This window comes from Rhinolophus sinicus, chromosome 17, assembly GCF_057876585.1.
Source record: "Rhinolophus sinicus isolate RSI-liver-muscle chromosome 17, RSI-T2T, whole genome shotgun sequence".
Lineage (NCBI taxonomy): Eukaryota > Metazoa > Chordata > Mammalia > Chiroptera > Rhinolophidae > Rhinolophus > Rhinolophus sinicus.
This window is the reverse complement of record NC_142517.1, coordinates 156,369,969-156,388,505: the sequence shown is the minus strand read 5'-3', so window position 1 is coordinate 156,388,505 and position 18,537 is coordinate 156,369,969. Positions and strand designations below refer to the sequence as shown.

Genomic DNA, 18,537 nt, shown 5'->3' with positions numbered 1-18,537 from the left:
TTCCTGAAGGTTCATCTGGTATGGTGTTGCTTACTGGTTCTTAATAATTTATTTAATCTTAACTAGCCGTATTTGAAAGCACCAGGTATTTTTCAGTCTTCCCTTCCTCTGTCCCGTTTATTATCAGCTCTGAACTCACATACAGTCTCCTTCCTCAGTGTCTGCTGACCCCACTGCCCCTCTTCAGAACCTCTACACTCACTAAACAATTTTAAGTGGGGTCTGACTGGTTCTCTGCCTCCATTTTCCATCTACTCTAGTCTATGTGTTTGATTACTTTTACTCAGTTTCAACCCTAATCATGTCACTCCTTTGCAGTATCCTTTGTCCCCAAAGTCTCCTGAATGAGATTGTAGTTAAAGGCTGTGTGTCCTCGTGTTTGCCTGGAGCTCCTGCACCTCATGTTAGTCTGGAGCTCTTACACGTGTGAAAACCAGTTTCTTCTGAGCCACATATATTCACTCCCTGCATGACGTTGCTTGGGATTTCCTTCTTTATTCAAAATCTGATACACATCCTTAATGACATAGCCCTCAGCTTCCTCATTTGTAAAATGATTAGTTCTTACATCTTAGGGTTGGGTGAGGGATAAATGAATTAACACCTGTAAAATGCTTAGAACAGTATTCAGTGCTAAAAAATGTAGCTATTGCATCCTTCCTGATTTCTCCCCAAGCAGATAATGACCTCTCCTCATTTTGAACCCCACACCATTTTATGGCCTCTTCCTGGATTTATTAGTCTTATAGTTTATTTATTTATTTTTTTTGAGAAATGATTGTGTGCATCAAAGGGTGCTGTAAACTCATTGAAAAATAGAAATATTTTATTCAAACTTTTTTGTATCCTACTTCCCCACACTTGGTTGCATATATTCAAAGTATTATTGAGCTTTATTTTTATTAATATGGAACATAATAACCATAAGTGAGTTTTATGGCAGAGCATTAAGAGAATGGCATCTCTTTAAACTTTTAAGATACCACTTTAAAATATTTTCCTTTCTTTAGATCACATTTTAAAGTTTTTGACAGGTATTTACCAAATACCTTCCATCTGCTTAACCCTATATTAAACCTGCCCTTCATGAATTTATAGTGAATTTTGGAATGAAGGCACACAGCCGTGTGTGTGTGTGTGTGTGTGTGTGTGTGTGTGTGTGTACTGGCCATATGCTCAGTACTAGGTGCATAGTAAATGCTCAGTACCTACTTATTGAGTGAATAAATGATTAAATTATGAATATACGTTTCTAAGTAGCCAAAGAAACTCTTTCCAAGATGACAGAGTAAGGAATAAAATATTTTGTTTTTAAAACCTTTGCATGGAAGAAGTTAATATCTCCAAAATTCAAAAGGTGTGGTTGTTTTGGCTTGAAGGTAGAAAAACAAGTTCTACATCTTACTTTTCAGGAGCAGTAATCTCGGTCTAGTCTCATGTGGAAAGGGAAATTAATTCAATTGCCCCTTTTTCTGCTAACGAGGTTAAATTTGTAAAACTCCAGTTGCCTGATAGACTTTCTGAATAAGCTGGGATTCTAGGTGTTAAGGTGCTTTGGTAGCTTGGCAGAGTTGACCAAACACTTCTTACATCTTAGTATTTGGGAGGAGTCATTTCTTACCTGGTCATTTTTCCTTTGCTCTAAGCCTGTGGCCAACCTTACATGATCGCCTTAGTTGCTGGCAAAAGTCTTATTCTTATTGTTAGTATGTTGAATTATAACATTTGAAACAGAATCTTATAGATCTGCCCATTTAGCACCTCATTTTCTAACTGAGGAAACCGCCTCAGTAAGAGGAAGTATCTTCATCTATAGTTATAATGTTAATTAAAGGCAGAGCCATGACACGAGTCCCAGTCTTAGGCTTCATAGGTCAGTTCTAGTTCTACCGTCCTTCCCCTGTCTTTGTCCATTTCAGGTATAAAACATATTCCTGTTGGGGTTAATACCCAAGTTGTCTCCCATGGGACACTGAGCCATGCTTCTGAAGAATTTATGTACCTGTGGCATCAGAGGAGGTTTGTGATGTTGTTTAGTATGTAGATTATTTGGTTACTGAAATAGACTATTTTAGCCATCCATAAAGTTACTCTGCCACCTATCCCATAGACCCATGCTAAAAAGCATGAAATTTAGTATCCTTAAACTGTGCTATCTACAGACCAGTTGATGGTTTCATTCTAATATTCTTGATTATCATTTTTTCATGATATGTTAGTCATAGCTACAGGAGAAACATGTACACTTTTTCTCTTTTATATCTGTGGTTTACATGGTATAACATACAGGAGCTTGGGACTACCTCATAGGCTGTAATAAAGAATATATAAAATAATCTCTTTAAGCCATTTACCACAGCATTTGAGTTGTTCAGACCTAAAACAGTGTTAGATATTGTTTATTATTGAATTCATCATCATTGTCATCTAAAAGATTTGATATTATGGACTTTGAAAGTTTGCCCTTCCTCATAAGAAATTTTCCAAGATATTACTCAAAGTCTGTCATCTTGAATATATTCAAACCTACTTGACTGTATGCTGGATTTAAGAAATAATAAAAGTTCAAGATTTATCAGAAATTTGTTAGATAGCTTATCAATAATATTAAGCTGTCATCAACTGTGAAACCCTGTATCAGAGTCTTTCTCTCCAGTTGCTTGAGATTTAAATGTTCCTAGTTATGACTTGGTTTTGGTTTGGTTTTCACTTTGGACCACTAAACAATGCAGATTTTATTTATCTAAAGTGTTTCTGTTACACTTCCATGCTTACCTACCTGCTCGAATTCCCCTAATCTTTAGTTCTCAGTTGAGTTCCAAGATTTTTAATTGCTTATTCCCTCCTTTGTAACTTTCTTATTTTTCCATCTTGCCTGATGTCTTGCCTGAGACATCTTTGAATGAGCGATTGCCATGTTCTTGATGAACCTTTCCTGAACAGGCAAATCTTGATTACCTAACGGAAAGTAATGCCCGATTCACTACATTTAGGTTATTTACTTCTCAAGTACTACCTTGAGGAATGGTTAAGAATACAGCCACTGGAGAGACAATACTTGCCTTAAATACTAGCTTTGGTATTTCCTAACTCTATGATCTTGTACAATTTACAAAAATCTCTTTTTTTTTTTCAGTTTCCTTATATGCCAGATAGAATTATCATGAATATTAAAGGACTTATGTTATTAATTAGATAAGTGCCTTCTGGAGAGTAAGTGTCCAGTTAACATTTATTATGGTTATGAAATTGAGTAGCCACATGCACACTGTGAGTAGCTATTTGCTACTGGTTAAATTTAAGAGAGGTCGCGTGATGTAGATCAGTGGTTCACAATGTTAGTGTGTAAAGACAGACTTAAGGAGCTTGTTATAAATGCCTGTTCTAAGCCATGGTAACCAAAGAAGAGGTTTAAGCTGTAATAAAGAACAAAAAGCACTAATTTAAACAAAAAGGTTTGCAGTCCGGGAGGTGCAGATTCAGGTAGCAACCAAATGGCGCTCTGAAGAGAACAAGGAAAGGCAGGGTTTATAAAAGCAAAAACCACAAGTGCAGTGTGCATTTAGGTCTTCCTTGCAAATGAAGGATTGTTGGCCAGGATAACTGGGATTGGTTAGTTCCAATATGCAAATGAGGGAGAGAAAAACTACAAAGAGGAAGTTAGGTCCATATATGTCCATACAGCAGTTGTTTCAGGATGTTTATGGCTTGAGCTTGAGCTGGGTTTAGCAGCAGGTTAGAACTTCATAGCATTTCTGAGAACTGACCCATGAGACGTGCATAAGCCCCACTTCCTTAGTGGCCTTCCGATTATATTAAGTGGCTTTCTTAGCAATGCTTAATTCCATTTTATTTTCTCCATTATCAGCCATATCCTTTGAACTCTCTCTGCCTAAACCTGGATGCACCCTCAGAATCCTTGTGTGCAGTATTTCTAGGGACCACTGTGATAGACTGAATTGCCATGGGAAATGAACCAACATTCATCCCTGGCTTGTTTTGATCCAGATTTCTTGAGATATCATTATCTTTGTTCAGGACCTGGGGATATTTCCCCTTTTGCAAGTTTAAGAATCTGTGTTTTGAACAGGGGAGAGAACATCTTTGACCTTTAACCCCTCTCTCTCCCCCTCCCCATCAACAAAAGGTGGGGGGGTTATGGCTTTTTTTATGGCTTAGTATCCTGTTTTCCCATTACATGTCCGTCCTCTTCTACTATCAGCTACCAGTTCTCAGATAGGCAGGTTTCCTTGTCCTGATAGACAGTTAAATCTGTAAGTCAAAATATTCTGTAATAAAACACCTTATCAGAAAATAACCAAAGAGATAATAAGTTCAAATGAAGTGTTGAGTACACTATTTTAAACAGTTCGGAGGAAATAATTGGCAATAAAATGTCAGCATTTTTTTCTGAAGATCAAGTTTGTCTCAGAATTGAGAAAAACATAGTGTCGCCTCATGTGGATCCATGAAAACAAGATGCCTGGTACTGCTTCTCAGAACGCAGACACTGAACTGATGGTCTCCCTCAGAATCAGCCTTCTCCTGAGGCACAATGCAGCCCTCTAAGCACGGGGCAAACAATAACCACACACTGCACAGATTTTTACATTAGCGATGAAACATTTCATTATTATGAGCCTCAAACAAAGCATGAAATGCAGCCATTTATTCAGTAAATATTTATTGACATTTGTGCTCCAGGCACTATGCTAACAGTTGCTTAGGAAAAGATTCTTTCCTCCAGCTGCAATAATTTAATGTGATTGGCGTCTGGCTTAACTAAATACTTAAGAAGTGTACTTCTTTTTTTTTTTTTAATTGTGCCAAGTCTCAAATTGAAAACCCTGAAAAACTAAATTAATAATTTTTAAAAATGGAGAGTTCTTCCTTAGAGGTTAAAGAGACGCTCCCTGTGTTTTCAGTTATTACAGATTACTTCTCTCTGCTTTAAAGATGAAAAAAATAAAGCCATTTTACAGAACTGATTATGGAAGTGTATGTAAATTTCAGGGAAAACATTAAATTTATCCAGTTTATTTATCCAAATATTGAAAAACATAACAGCCACATGTGATTTTAAATTACATAGCATAAACTCTTACTATTTTCAGAGAAGCTCCTTTACTTGCCATGAATCACATACCCCAAATCTTTAGTGCTCTTTTAATAAATGCATCCACTTATCAAAGCTGGCTTAACTGAATTTGCTCATCTTGTATACTCAGCAGAGAGGAAAACATCCTGTGCAAAAATTTCCTCACAGAAGGATCCCCCAATTCATTCTTTTTCAAACCAAATGCAGACACTTTACTTAATAGTTATTTAGTGTTTTGAAGTATTGTATCAAAGTCATGATGTAACTAGCTGATATCCTTGGATCAATGAAACCTTTTCATTTTACATAATCAAATTTCCCACCTTCAAGGGACTGTCACTCAAAACACTACAACCACATTTATGCAAAACTTTATGTTCCATAAAGAAGCAAAGTCCTTATAAACGTTTCATTCACTTGATCACTCTGGCAGAAAAAACTGCAAAGGGATACATTTGAGTACCTTTTCTATGAACTATAGCTGTTGATGCTATAAAAAATATACAGGGGGAGGAGAAAATACCGAGGGTAGAGAAGACAGTTTAATTTGGGGACATTTTAATTGTGAGCTACTTGCAAGATAGATTAAGTGATGCTATTTGGAAATGTAGGTCTTAAGAAGAGAAGTCAGCATTGTAGACAGTTGGAATTGTGTATGTAAATTTATGTTAGCCATGGGATTATACAGGGAGTCAGTCTGAGGTCAGGTTCCCTGAGAAACCAACTCTGAGAGAAAATGTACAGGAGATTTACTTGGTAGTGTTCCAGGAGCAAATTTTTACATCTGTAAGAATTGAGGGAAGCAAGATGAGAGAGAGAAGTTGAAATGTTCTGCAAGCATCTCTGGCCCTGGGATGACCCTGTGGATTCATCCTGAAGCAGTTGGTCACTAGATGCAAGCTCTCCCTCCACTCTTCCAGCGGATGGGGTGTAAGGTCAGCTCCCTTTTGCATGACCATTCCCAGAGGGGATCTCTCCTGTGAGTCTTCAGCTGCCAGCACTCCTAGCAGGAATGAGTGGTTTGCCTGAAAAGAGGATCTGGGCAGTGCATCACAGCATCCACTACACTACAGGGACCATAGACAGTAAAAGGACAGGTGATCAACTCAGCACTTGAGAGGCAGACACAAAAGAAGAAAGCACCAAAGAGACCAAGGAAAAATGTACACGTTAACCACTTTTGTCTACACCATATAACTTCCCTCTTTATAATAACCCAGGCAAGTGGATATTGTTAATCTATGTTTACAGATGACTAAGACACTGAAATATTATAAGAAATGATGCTGATTAGTCACTAATGTTTCTGGGGGTCTATTTGAATTTGAACTCCAAGCTTTAACTATCATAATACATATCATAGGAAGGCAAGAGAATGAGTAGGAATGTAATTGTTTTCTATTATATCCCTGTAATGTTGCAATTCAGGATCAAATATCCTGTTATAATGGTGTTGTGCGTTTGCTGATTCATGTTCAGCTTCTAATCCTCCTTAATACTGATTTATTAGGTTATAGTCTAACTCGATAATACAAAATACAGTGGAGCACAGCACATTCCGTAACAGAATAATAAGCCAGTCCATCGAGGATGCATTGAATAAGGGACTATATCAGGTGGCAGTCACATGAAAGGAGGTCGCACTTGAGCCAGATCCTGAAGGATGGAGATGAATTCATTGGGTGAATATGGTGGAGAAGGAAATCCCAGGCAGAATAACATACATTCGTGCTGTTCATCTGATTCACTCATTCATTTATCTATCCATCCACCCATTCATCTATTCAGTATTCAATTTTGAAAGCCATCATCTTTGGAGAAACTTAAATGTGCTTACTTGTTATTAAATGCATTCCGTTTATTGATTTGATAAAAATACTTTAAATATGTATAGTCATCAAGGTTAAATATATGATGTCCTTTTACTATGTGATGGTTTCATTTACATTCTTCTCAGGTCTCTTTCTCTTCAGATTTTTTTATAAAGTTTTTTCTTCAGAGAGGCAGTTGAAAGCAGTTTAGATTTCATCTCATTATTGCATTTTAGAAAATAAAGTAATTTTACCAGAAATGCATTTTGACTTAGCAAGATTTAAGGTTTTGTTACAATTATACCGTTAGGGGAAGTTGACATTTGATCTTATATTTTATGTATAGATTCTTACAAAAACAAAAAACTCCTTTAGAATTTTACCTAGACCATTTCTTTTGCAGATTGCCTCCAAACTATTTGAAAAATCTTTCATCTTTTTGAATTTTTTCATGTGTCTAGAAACAATTTTGGTATGACATATTTAAATTGTTTTTAATCTTTTTAGTTTGATAAATTCGAAAACATCTCTTTTCTGTAATGTTTGAAATACAAAAATAAATAAATATAATTAAAAGTAAATAAAAATGCTGCTTTTAGAATATACTTTTAAAAACTGCACATTCTTACTCTCACCCCACTCCAATATTGAGAATCACTTATTTTAAACGTTTGCTTCTTTTTTTATGAAGAACAAACAATGCAAAAGTTAGCCTGAGCATATTACAGTATTTTAATTCATCTCCTAAAAAACAGAATTATATAACTGTTTAGTTCATTATATCAAATTTTTGTTGAAGGATATTTAACTCCATTACTGTGTTTCAAATATATTGCTTTGCAATGAGCATATGGCATGTATTGTCAAATATATAACTAATTTCTACTTATAGGTATGTGACTTTAAGTGTTTTAAATCAGTTAACTGAACTGGTTCATCATGATGCATTTCTAAATTTCCATACCTAACCTTCTTACTTCTCACAGGGGTAAAAACAAACTGGATCGTTCAAGGATGCAGCTTTGTTCCTTTAACCAGGCAGAGACATATGTGACCACTTTTACACAGGTTACCTAAAAAAAAAAAAATCATACATATATGATATTTTTTTCAGTGTCATGCATGCTCTTCAGCTACAAAAATCTTTCTGCCTGACCCATTGCAAGAAAGTAGAAACATATATGTACAATTGTTCCATAGATGAATTGACATAGCATGTCACTGGGGCAATTCCATCATTTTTTGTTATTCTCTTGATGATTTTCTATATCTCTCTCATGTCCTTAGGTAATTTCAAGTGCATGATTTATATATTTTTATTGGATGGATTATAAAAGTAAGATGCAGAAAGTAGCAGAAACCATTAAAACAACATTTAATCTTAAAACCTCATCAACTTCCCCTCCTAATTGAACCTATATTTGTATAGATGTATATATCACATTAAATTATCACATTATTATGAGGGTAAAACTGTACTGTTCCCACTATAACAACAACAAAAAAATGGTGATTATGTGAGGTGTTAAGGATGTGTTAACTAACCTTATTGTAGTAAACATTTCAGAATATATATGTATCAAATCATCACATTGTACACCTTAAACTTACATAATGTTATACGTCAATTATAGCTCAGTAAAGCTGGAAAAAATTGTTACATTTAAATTCAGTAAATTAAAACTCTATTAAGAAACAATTCTTGAGGGAGAGTATTTTAGGTGTAAACATGAAATCTCAGAACAGGAAAGGACCATTCTAGTGCTAGCCCTACATTTACAGCTAAGGAAATTGAGGCTCATACAGATGAGCTACTACCTGAGTACACATCTGGAAAGTTGGGAACAGAGACCAAAGTACCCAGCTTCTAGGCCAAACTTTGAGTAGATTTGAAATGATTTTAAACACACTGATAGCTATAGCTTTATTTCTTTAATCAATTCAGTAATTAACATTTGGTTTTTATTTCATCATATATAAAATGTGCCAGTTAATAACTTACTAGGCCCTGCCAAGGAACTAATGAGTTACAAGGCTTGAAATGCTTTATTTGATTCCAGAATCAATATTCTTCACTGATGGGAATAAGTTTCTGATTATGTATATACCTCATAAAGAGATACGCGGAGTATCCTCAAGAAGGGGTTTAAATAGAACATATTGTAAAGTGAACACTAAATCTGTCAATAAGCTATGAAACACTTTCCCTAAAATTAGAAATAGGTTAATATGAATTCCCTTATCTAATATTTCTAACAAGTATTAAATAAATTATACTATGCAGATATAATATTTTGTTATAATTTTTGTACAGCTTATTGAATTACAGCTCTAATAGTTCCATGTTGGGGATGATCCATGTTGATAAGAATCTTGCCCTTTTTTTCATATTTAAGTTCATATTTTGAATTTTTCTGTCATCGTTGGGATGCTTGTATTATTTTCCATTGTACAATGAGGAAAGCAAAACTTTATCCTGAAATTGATACTCAGTAGGGATAATAATGCTAATAATTTCAAATTAAACTTATATTATTGTTCCAGTTTACTTGAAGTTAACTTTAAAGGTGCTCCTAAATAAAAAGACATGTTTTTCTATTTCACATTGATGGTGATTTAGAGGCAATATTCTCTCAGAAAACAATTTTATTCCAGAATATATTAAATTTCCTCCCACCTTGAACCTAAATAAAGATGTACACATATACAATACTATCTATAGAGATAAAACACAATTTCTGAGATATTGTTTACAGAAATATGTGTATGTATGCGTGTTTAATTCCTAAATTACTATTACTTTTTTTTTTTCCTTTTTTAACCAAACGACTATTAGAAAACATGAGGTACATGTTGACAAATGGCCATTCTTTGACCATTCTTCAGTTGTGAAGAGTGACTTGAAGTATGTTACATTTCTTTGGCAGAAGCTGCCTATGTAAAGATTAGGAAAGATATATTTTATTTGTGCCAATTTTCATTTTATATTGTACTTACGATATTAGAAATCACGTTTAAAAAACTGGTAATTGTTACATTCATTGGAATTTGTCTTTTCTTGTACTTCCTCATTTTGAGTAGTTTTAGGGGTTAGCATTAATCATTCAAATGCAGTCGTTTGTTTTTTGTCATTCTGGGTTTTTTTTATTATAAATAATATTTAATGAGCTTGAGTTTTAGAGCCTACACTGTTACCTCTCATTTTGCTCTCATGCTTACCTATATTCTAATCTTTATTTACCCACTTATTGCAGTTTTCTAGCAGTCCTCAGTAGTAGAACTGTTTAAACATTTGTTTTTAATGTTTATAAGACATTCTTTCTGATTTGATCCACTGTGGTCCAGCTACTTAAATATCTATTCTCTGCAAATAGCAGTCTTGTGTTAGTGCACAAGGCCCTTGAATACTGTTGTCAGTTGCTTTATGGTGCAAGGCCTTATTGGTGAATTCTGCTTGCCTTTACATTAGAAAGAAGTTTCAAAATGATACTGTAGGATCTGGCTGAGAACCTATACCAGTCCAACCTTCTTATAGGAGCAACTTTGTTGCGTTTATTTTTATATTCAATATCATATCTTTTAGTCACATAAGTTGTCATGTTATTGGATAGAAAGTGCCCTAGATAGAAATTCTAGGAAATCTAAGCACTCTTGATGAAATCATTAGATTTATTTTGAATTTTCCTGGTGGTGGCTGAGATTTGACCTCACTGTTTCTCCAACATCTAATACAATATACCGTGTTGACATGTGATGGAACTGTTAAGTAGATTTCCTGCTGAATGAACAGCTGTTCCCAAAAAGCCTACCCAGTTTCTCTGGTAACAATGAGCAAAGAACATTAGGAAAGGAAAAATTCCATTTTCTTGCCCTTTATTTGAAAAAGTGCTGGAGCTTTAGTTTCCCATAAATCTAATACAATCTAAGAATTTATTATAACTAGTAAATACACTAACAATTTTCTGGTAAATTGAATGGAAGTAAAATGAAAATCTAGAATAACAGGGAAAAAGTATTGAATTTTATTGACGAAGGATATATGGAGTACTTTCAAATTGGGACTTTTTATTTTTTTAGATACTGTTATTTAGTGGGTCATTACCATTTTAAAACTTTAAATGAACCTTGAGAAATTTCAGAGAGAATAGAAAAGGATTGTAGGGACCCTGAGGGGCTCAGAAAACTAAATCATGTAAAGAAATGAAATATCATTACACTCAAGATGAAAAATACAAATTATCATATCAGAGGTGATCTCCAATTTTAAAAGGCTACAAAAGGTAATTAAAAAAGATGTTTTTCTATAAAGTCACAAAATGTATTACTTACAAATCCCAGAAATGGGGGGGGGGGGTGCAGGACAATGAACTGGGGGAAGGGCAGCCCTCCATCCCAGGTCAAGAGCCAACAGGAGAATATTGTATGTCAACTGTAATGGAAAAATAAAAAAATAATATATTTTTTAAAAAAATAGAGTGAACAGGAGATAAGAGAGCAGGGTAGCAAACACCTATTACTTACAAGGTGGTTGGGGCAGAGGTCACAAACTTTCACAGGCTCAACTTGAAGTGGTTGTTTTAAAAGGTGCCCCTGGAAAATCAGAATGGGAACGTGGAGCAGGAATCCTAATCCTAATTAAATGTCCAGACTCTGAGTGCGCGGAGGGTTGTCACACTGTAAAATGCCTAGACAGCAACTCCAAATAGCTGTTTTCTCAGCACAGGAGTTTTGCATAGCTTTTCTCTTTCCAACCTACAGATGAGGGGATCTGTGCATTTCTCTAAATAGGTCCTTACAACTGCAAGGGAAATTAAAGTGTATTTTGGTTCTAAGCCAGAAAAGAATATTTAAAATTCAAGTTGTCCCATATTAAAATGGTAAAGTTAGAAAACGTGGGACTCTTACACAAAGCATCGTAGCTATCTGTGGAATTCCTCTCTAGAGGACCTTTAGTCCTTTATTCTGAGCTTTATGATGTTAGTCCTTAATGACTCAGGACCCTCATTAGAGTTATCAGTTGTAAAATTAAGCTACAAAATTAAAAGATGGGCAATACTGATTTGAATTAAAAATTTTAATGTGGTACCCATATGGAACACTTTTAGCTTTCAAGTCAATCTCTAAAAATTAATATTTTAGATTGAGCCTATGATATTAATACATATTAATAGATTGAAGAATCAATTGAACTAAAATGGGTATTTGATGATTTTTAGCACTTGCATTTGTTTTAACTATTCTAAACAAAAGTAAAGCTGATCTTAATAAGAGAAGTATGTGCTGTAATAACTAGTAGTTTTCAATATTCACATGTCATTTAGCAATTGAGAATGAAAAATAAGCTCTTCATTGATGTGCTGTTTTACCCCTTATAAAACAATTTAGGAAAAATTGCGAATTTTGCTACTGTCGCTGTATGAATTTTTTTTCCAAACATTTCTGTGTATGTGTGTAAACATATTGATCATAAAGTTCTTGGCTGGAAAAATATGTCTGTGTTATGATCAATAATATGATCATAATAACAGTGAATTCATTCCTCTCATGTGTTAATAGTCTGCCATGTTTAATTTCATTGAATCTTTGTTTCAGAGTTTGCATGTGGTACTCACTTTAGTAGCCACTATCTCTTGACATTGTAAATAATACTTTATGATCTTTTCTACTATATCCTGAAATTTTATTCTAAAATGGGTGGTGTTGGATGAAATGATTACTATGTTTTTTTGGAGTTTTGATTGTAGTATATTTGACTTTTTTGGTCTTGATGAAAGGCCTTCTATCTATATCATCCTAATACATATTCTTAAATCCAAGAGGTATTAGAAGAAGTATGTTTGGATTTCATCTGATACTAATTTCTTTTTTTAATTTTAAATATCAACAAGTTTTTTCTGCCAACTGTCAGATCTGACCTTTCAATGATCAGGCGTTGGCAATTTGGAACTTGCATGTTACTGCTGTTAGGGTCTTGGTTGTCCTAAAATAATAATTACTGATGTAAACAAATTTAGGTTAAATATGGAAAATAACAAAAATGTGGCCAATACTTTGCAAATGTTATAGTTTACATCAAAATATTACCTTACGCTATTCTGTCTAATTACTTACTTGTAGCATAATAAAAATAATAAAATTTATTTTTCACGGGATGTGTAGATAGATCAAGTATAGATGCACTGTAAGGTTACTTGACCTCAATGTGTGTTTATACATTTTTTATGGCCATCATACTGTTAATCTTTTTTCATAACACTTTGCATGACTCTGATTATTAAATGTGGCTTCAATTCAAGATTTGAATGAACTCTAAATGACTATCCGGTGGGACGGTGAATTTCTTTTTAGAGACTGAACCAACTGAGTTCCTCTGAGTGCAGCACAATTGATAACCCTGTGCCAGGAGAAGGAGAAGAAGCGGAGGCTGAACCTATAAATTCAGATGAGCCAGAGGCCTGTTTTACAGATGGTAAGAGAAAAGTCAAGCCCTTGATTCTCATTCATTTATTAGTGTCTTAGGTTTTATCTTAAAACCTAATTCTTACTGGGGGTTGCTTAGTAAAAAGTCAGAAGACTCCATTCCATGATGAGTCAGTCATGGCTCTATGACCAAGGGCAAGTCATTGGAGCTTTCTAAGTTGCCATTTGCATACTTGTGATGCTCTACTAACAATAATTTTCAGTGACAGTGTACTATACTCTAATGCACTCTACTTACAGTAGGATGTTCATATTTCTCATTTTAGAGCCTTAATTCATGATCCCAGCTCCATGGAACCACTAGGATAAAATTTAATGGGATAGATGGTACTCTTGTCCTTTTCATCAAAAGTTAAAGCTACTCACTAACTCTCAGTAAATCATTTGATGCTGTTTTGACCACCGTCTGTCTCAAAATTATTCATTCCCTTCATTTCAGAGCCCACCCTGTTTCTGCATTCTTCTTTTACATCTCTGAGAGTTCTGAGTTTCTTCCCTTACTTCTTTTAGTGACGAGTTTTATGCACATCCCTTAAATAATGTTTTCCTCCACATTTTGATGCTTGGTTAGCTTACCTTGTCACAGTCTCTAGCCCTAAGGGCTTTCATCCATGTCTATAGCTTGAAGAACCATCTCTGTGTTGTTGACTTTGAAATCATTATCTTTACTCCTGCCCTCACTCCTGAGTTCCGGAACTGCCTATCACTCCCCACTGGTCATCTCCACCTGCTGCCTTTAAACATCTCAAGTTTCATAAGTTTAAAATAAACTTTAGCGGGTTATCCCCATATAATCTACAGCTTCCTTCAGTCTTTATCTCATTTAGTGACATCCTGATCTATCATGCCTCTCAAGCTAGACTTGGAGACAGTCCTAATCTCTTTCTTTCTAGCCACAAGTTGATCATAGAAAATGCAAGTTGATCAGAAACTCTGAGGATAGGATGCAAGTCCTCCAGCGTACTCTGATGCATGCTAAAATTTGAGAACGAGTGGTCGATAGCATAAAACCTGAAGTCCTTAACTTGGCATGTAAAGACTTTTTGCCTTTGGCCCTCATAGATTCTTTTCTAACAGTAACTCCTTTCATAGGCCTTTTCATTTTCTGCGTAACTGAATTTATTACTATTCATTGAATTCTTCCAGGGTTTTATTCAAAGTAGAAAATTTGAACTTGACCTAGAAAAGTCTGCAATAGTTTCTAGGCAAGTATTGTGTCATGTAATTAAAAACACAAACCTAGAGTAGGGTTGCAGCATAATACAATGATACAGAGCACAAGATTTGAAGCGTGTTAAACATGAGTTCTAATTGGCCTACTGCTAACTCCCTGTGAAAACTTTAATGTGTTTTAAAATCTTTTACCTCAGATACCTCGTCTGTAAAATGGGTATAGCAACCACATCCATATTACAGAGAGGTTGAGGAGATTAAATGGGGTAACACTTATAAATTAATTAGCACAGTGCCTTCTATTTCCTTCTCCTACTTTCCTTTTTGTTTTTAAAGTATTTTGTTAACAATTCTATATAGAAGTTATGATAGCGTCTATGCTAATGACTCAATATCTATTCATGGGCTTAAACTCAGCATCAGGATTTTTTTATAGAAATTAATTGATGTGCTTTCATTCTTCAAGATTTTCTCAGCCTCCTATAACACTCAGGCAGTAAACAAAATGACTGGCAAATAATGATATCTATAAATTAGAATAAGTGCATGGATTTTCTTTTAATACAAGCCAAATCTAATTTTGTCGGAGAAGCAAACAAGTATATCACCCAATTGATAGAAATATTATTTATCCACGGGGACCTATTAAAATGTTTGAGAGCTTCTCTGTTATGTTTACATTTAATTAATAGTCTTTTTTAAAAAGGAGAAGTGATAATGTTGCTAACCAGGTAGGTTGAAAAACTCCTGGGATATGCCTTCGCATAAAAGCCAGACAAGTGGTTGAGCACTCCCACCTCAAAATAAGAGACGGAAACTCTCTGAGGTGTGATAAATCCTGAGGGCAATATTTAGGAACCTTCATCTCAGATAAAAAACTTACCTACTTTTCTAATTAGAATGTATAATGCTTTTTCTTGCCTCAATCATAAGAACATTTTTCTTCAACTATAAGACTGACAAAAATAAATCCCAGATAGTAAAATCTTCTTAACAAAAGGGGTAACTTTCTCCTCTGGTAATTATACTTGAGGCACGTAGATTCTGTTCTACACGAGATCTTTGTTTTTAAGTTAAAGATAAATTCAAAAGTCTCAAGCATTAAGTTAATATAAAAACAAATTCCATCGTAAGTTTTTGCACCCTTTCTGGTGTTTTCTTTTGCCCTGAAAGAGATTATGTGGGAGTCAATTTTTGGCCCTATCCTTTTACTATTTTTGCATATCATTTTATAAAATATTTTCTCTTTACTAAATGTATATGAAATATAATTATTTTAAATACAATGAATATAAATTTGTTCAGATCTGAGATCATGTTAACTGTAATTAACATTGGATAAATGAAGTCATCAGATGTGTATTTTCCATTTATTCTGTTTGTTTTTTTATTCATCCAATCTTTGTATAAATTCTAGAATACACAGAGATGAGACCTTTCAGATTATGATTAATGCTTGGATGATTTCAGAACTCATTTTTTGGGGGTATTATGTCTTTTCAGTCAACTATACACAGCATATTAAGCTGTATAGGAATACAGTAAGTACTGTGAGAAGAAAGAAAGGGCATAGCAGGCATAGTTTTAGCCTTCTGGGAACTTAGAAGCTTCTGGGAAGAAAGGACAGGAATACATAAACTATACACGATAGCAAAAACACGGGAGACTTAAGGGAAAATACGTAGCTGCTGCATTTCTATGAAGCTGGAAGTTGAAGTGCTAGGAGATCCCTTATATTCAGTGAGTCATATTCACTACAGAATCGAATCATGAAAGAAGCCATAACAAAACATTGTCTAAAACATGTAGTTCATCAAGAGAATTCTAGTGTTTTTTTGTTTTAGGACATGCAGTGTATGACTACATGAAGTTATTACTTGATAGGTTCAATAGTTTTTATGAAATATAGTTTGTTTTGTAGAAAACAAAATTAATTGTAGTTAAATACCTAATTTCAAACTTCTGAAACAAGTATCTAAAAAGTGCTCTCCCACCTTCTGCCTTCCTTTCAAATGAGGTTTTTTTATCTAAAATTTTTAAGAGATAAATTAATTATAATTCCTCTTTTTAAAATCCTTCCTTTTCTTCCAAATAATTCTAGATAAATATTATTTAATCAACTTTAATTTTTTAAATCTAATTTTTAAATTTTCAATCATTATTTTTCTGGGCCTTCCTTGGTCATGGCTCTTGTTCAGCAGTCTTTCCTGAAACGTTTTACTCCCTGACTTCTCTTTTATTGCTGCCTCCTGTGCATCTCTCCCTCTCTTACTCTGTTTGCTTCTCCGTCAAGGTTTTCTCTTCTTCCACCTTCCCCAGTGGTGTGCAGGTAAATGTTTAATCATTACCTCTACAAGAAAAAGACAGCTTGTATATGCACATCAGTTTATTATAAATTTCACTGATATAAAAGATATGGCCCTCAATTTACAAATAATAATATAAACACTCTTAAGTGTGCATTCCATACGGCTCCTTGATCCTTACAGAATGTTTTTGTTGAATTTTGCCAAAATTTTGTATTTATAGACAACCAAGGATTGCAACTGATGAACAAGCATAGTTTTAAACTGAAAGTTGGTTGGTATTTTCAATGATGTTCATCAGTAAAGTGAAAGTGAAACAAAGAAGCTCTATGTCACAACTTCACTCACTCATCAATGATGTAAGCAAATCTTTGCTGAATCAGATAATAGATTTTGAATAATGAAAAATATTTCTTCAGTTTTTGTGCTATTCACAGTGTAATGGCTACGGACATGACATGTACTGTTTTATCTGTTTAACATTTTTTTCAATCACTTTCTTAAGTCTACTCTAGAAAAATCAACAAACGCTGATTTGTAGCATTTGATGACTTTTATAGTGTAAAGATTCCCCACTGTGGCTGATTTCAAACTACTGGTGTGATTTCACTAAATGTGGAACTAAGAAGAGATGCACAGTAACTCAACAGTATAACAAATTTCCACCACCAGATAGAATACAGAAATGTGCTCAAGAGCATAGATAATAGTAAAATGTAGTAAAGTGATATGTTTTTACTATTTATGACTTTCTTAAGTAACTCATTTTAAGTTTATACAATTTAATTTTTATAATGGCTGCATTTAACAATAGGCTAGCAAAATTACCTGACAATTTAATAATGACTTATCAAGAGCTGGTGTGAGCTGGCTCCAGCACACCACTGAATTCTGTCCCTTGTTATGGCTGTTCCAGAATATTGCAGATTTCACCGTTCTCTCTCTTCACAGTAAATACCTTTTTTGTATGACCTCAAAAACTGTCCTGAGCTCAGCTGACACATATATGCTAATGATTCCTAGATATTATTTTCTAGCCCGAGCTTCAGTTTCACACCTCCAGGTATTGATATCTAGAAGGGTCACCAGCATGTCAGACTCATTATCTCCCAAGCAGCTCCTTTTCCTATAGTCTTTGTTTCATTGGTCACATCCACCCCATCATTCTGGGCTTCTCCTTTTCTCTTATACGCATATCCATTCAGTCACCGAGTCCTACTGATTTTACCTGCCAAATGTGTCTTGAATCTTATCATGCTCTGGTTCCTATTACCTTAATCTATTCTTCTTGTTAGGGTTGCTGAACCAGAATCCTAAATGGATTTCTGGCTCTGGGTCTTTCTTCACCTCCACCCGTCTTTTTTTTTTTTCTGTTCTAAATAATCCTCCACACAACTGTTGGGGACACAACTGTTGGAGACTTCCATTTAAATTGCAATCTGCCTATATCATTCACTGCTTACAGTCCTTCACTTACTCCTCAATGTTTATAGGATATAGACCAAATCACTTAAGGTGGGGGAAAATGCTTTCCATAATCTGACCAATTTCTCTAACCTTATTTCTCACCATTGCCTCTTGTGTACACTGCTTTCATCACAATTCTGAATTACTTAGAACTCCTTTGCATAACATATTTTACCATCTCTTAGCCTGAAATTCCACCCAA

General features: G+C 34.5%; 1 protein-coding gene and 1 long non-coding RNA gene across 3 annotated transcripts in view; one reads left to right on the top strand and one right to left on the bottom strand.

Annotated features, from left to right (window-relative positions):
- SCN9A (sodium voltage-gated channel alpha subunit 9) overlaps window positions 1-18,537 on the top strand; it is a 128,665-nt gene that overhangs the window by 87,316 nt on the left and 22,812 nt on the right. For both annotated transcript variants that reach the window (XM_019727348.3, XM_088794490.1), the window contains one exon: window positions 13,258-13,378. In XM_019727348.3, coding sequence (XP_019582907.2) covers window positions 13,258-13,378 — 121 coding nt within the window. The remainder of the gene's footprint in view (window positions 1-13,257; window positions 13,379-18,537) is intronic.
- Window positions 6,358-18,537, bottom strand: part of LOC109445186 (uncharacterized) — a 74,804-nt gene continuing 62,624 nt past the window's right edge. Inside the window, exon 3 of the long non-coding RNA XR_012497967.2 lies at window positions 6,358-7,982. This is a non-coding gene — a long non-coding RNA (uncharacterized LOC109445186). The remainder of the gene's footprint in view (window positions 7,983-18,537) is intronic.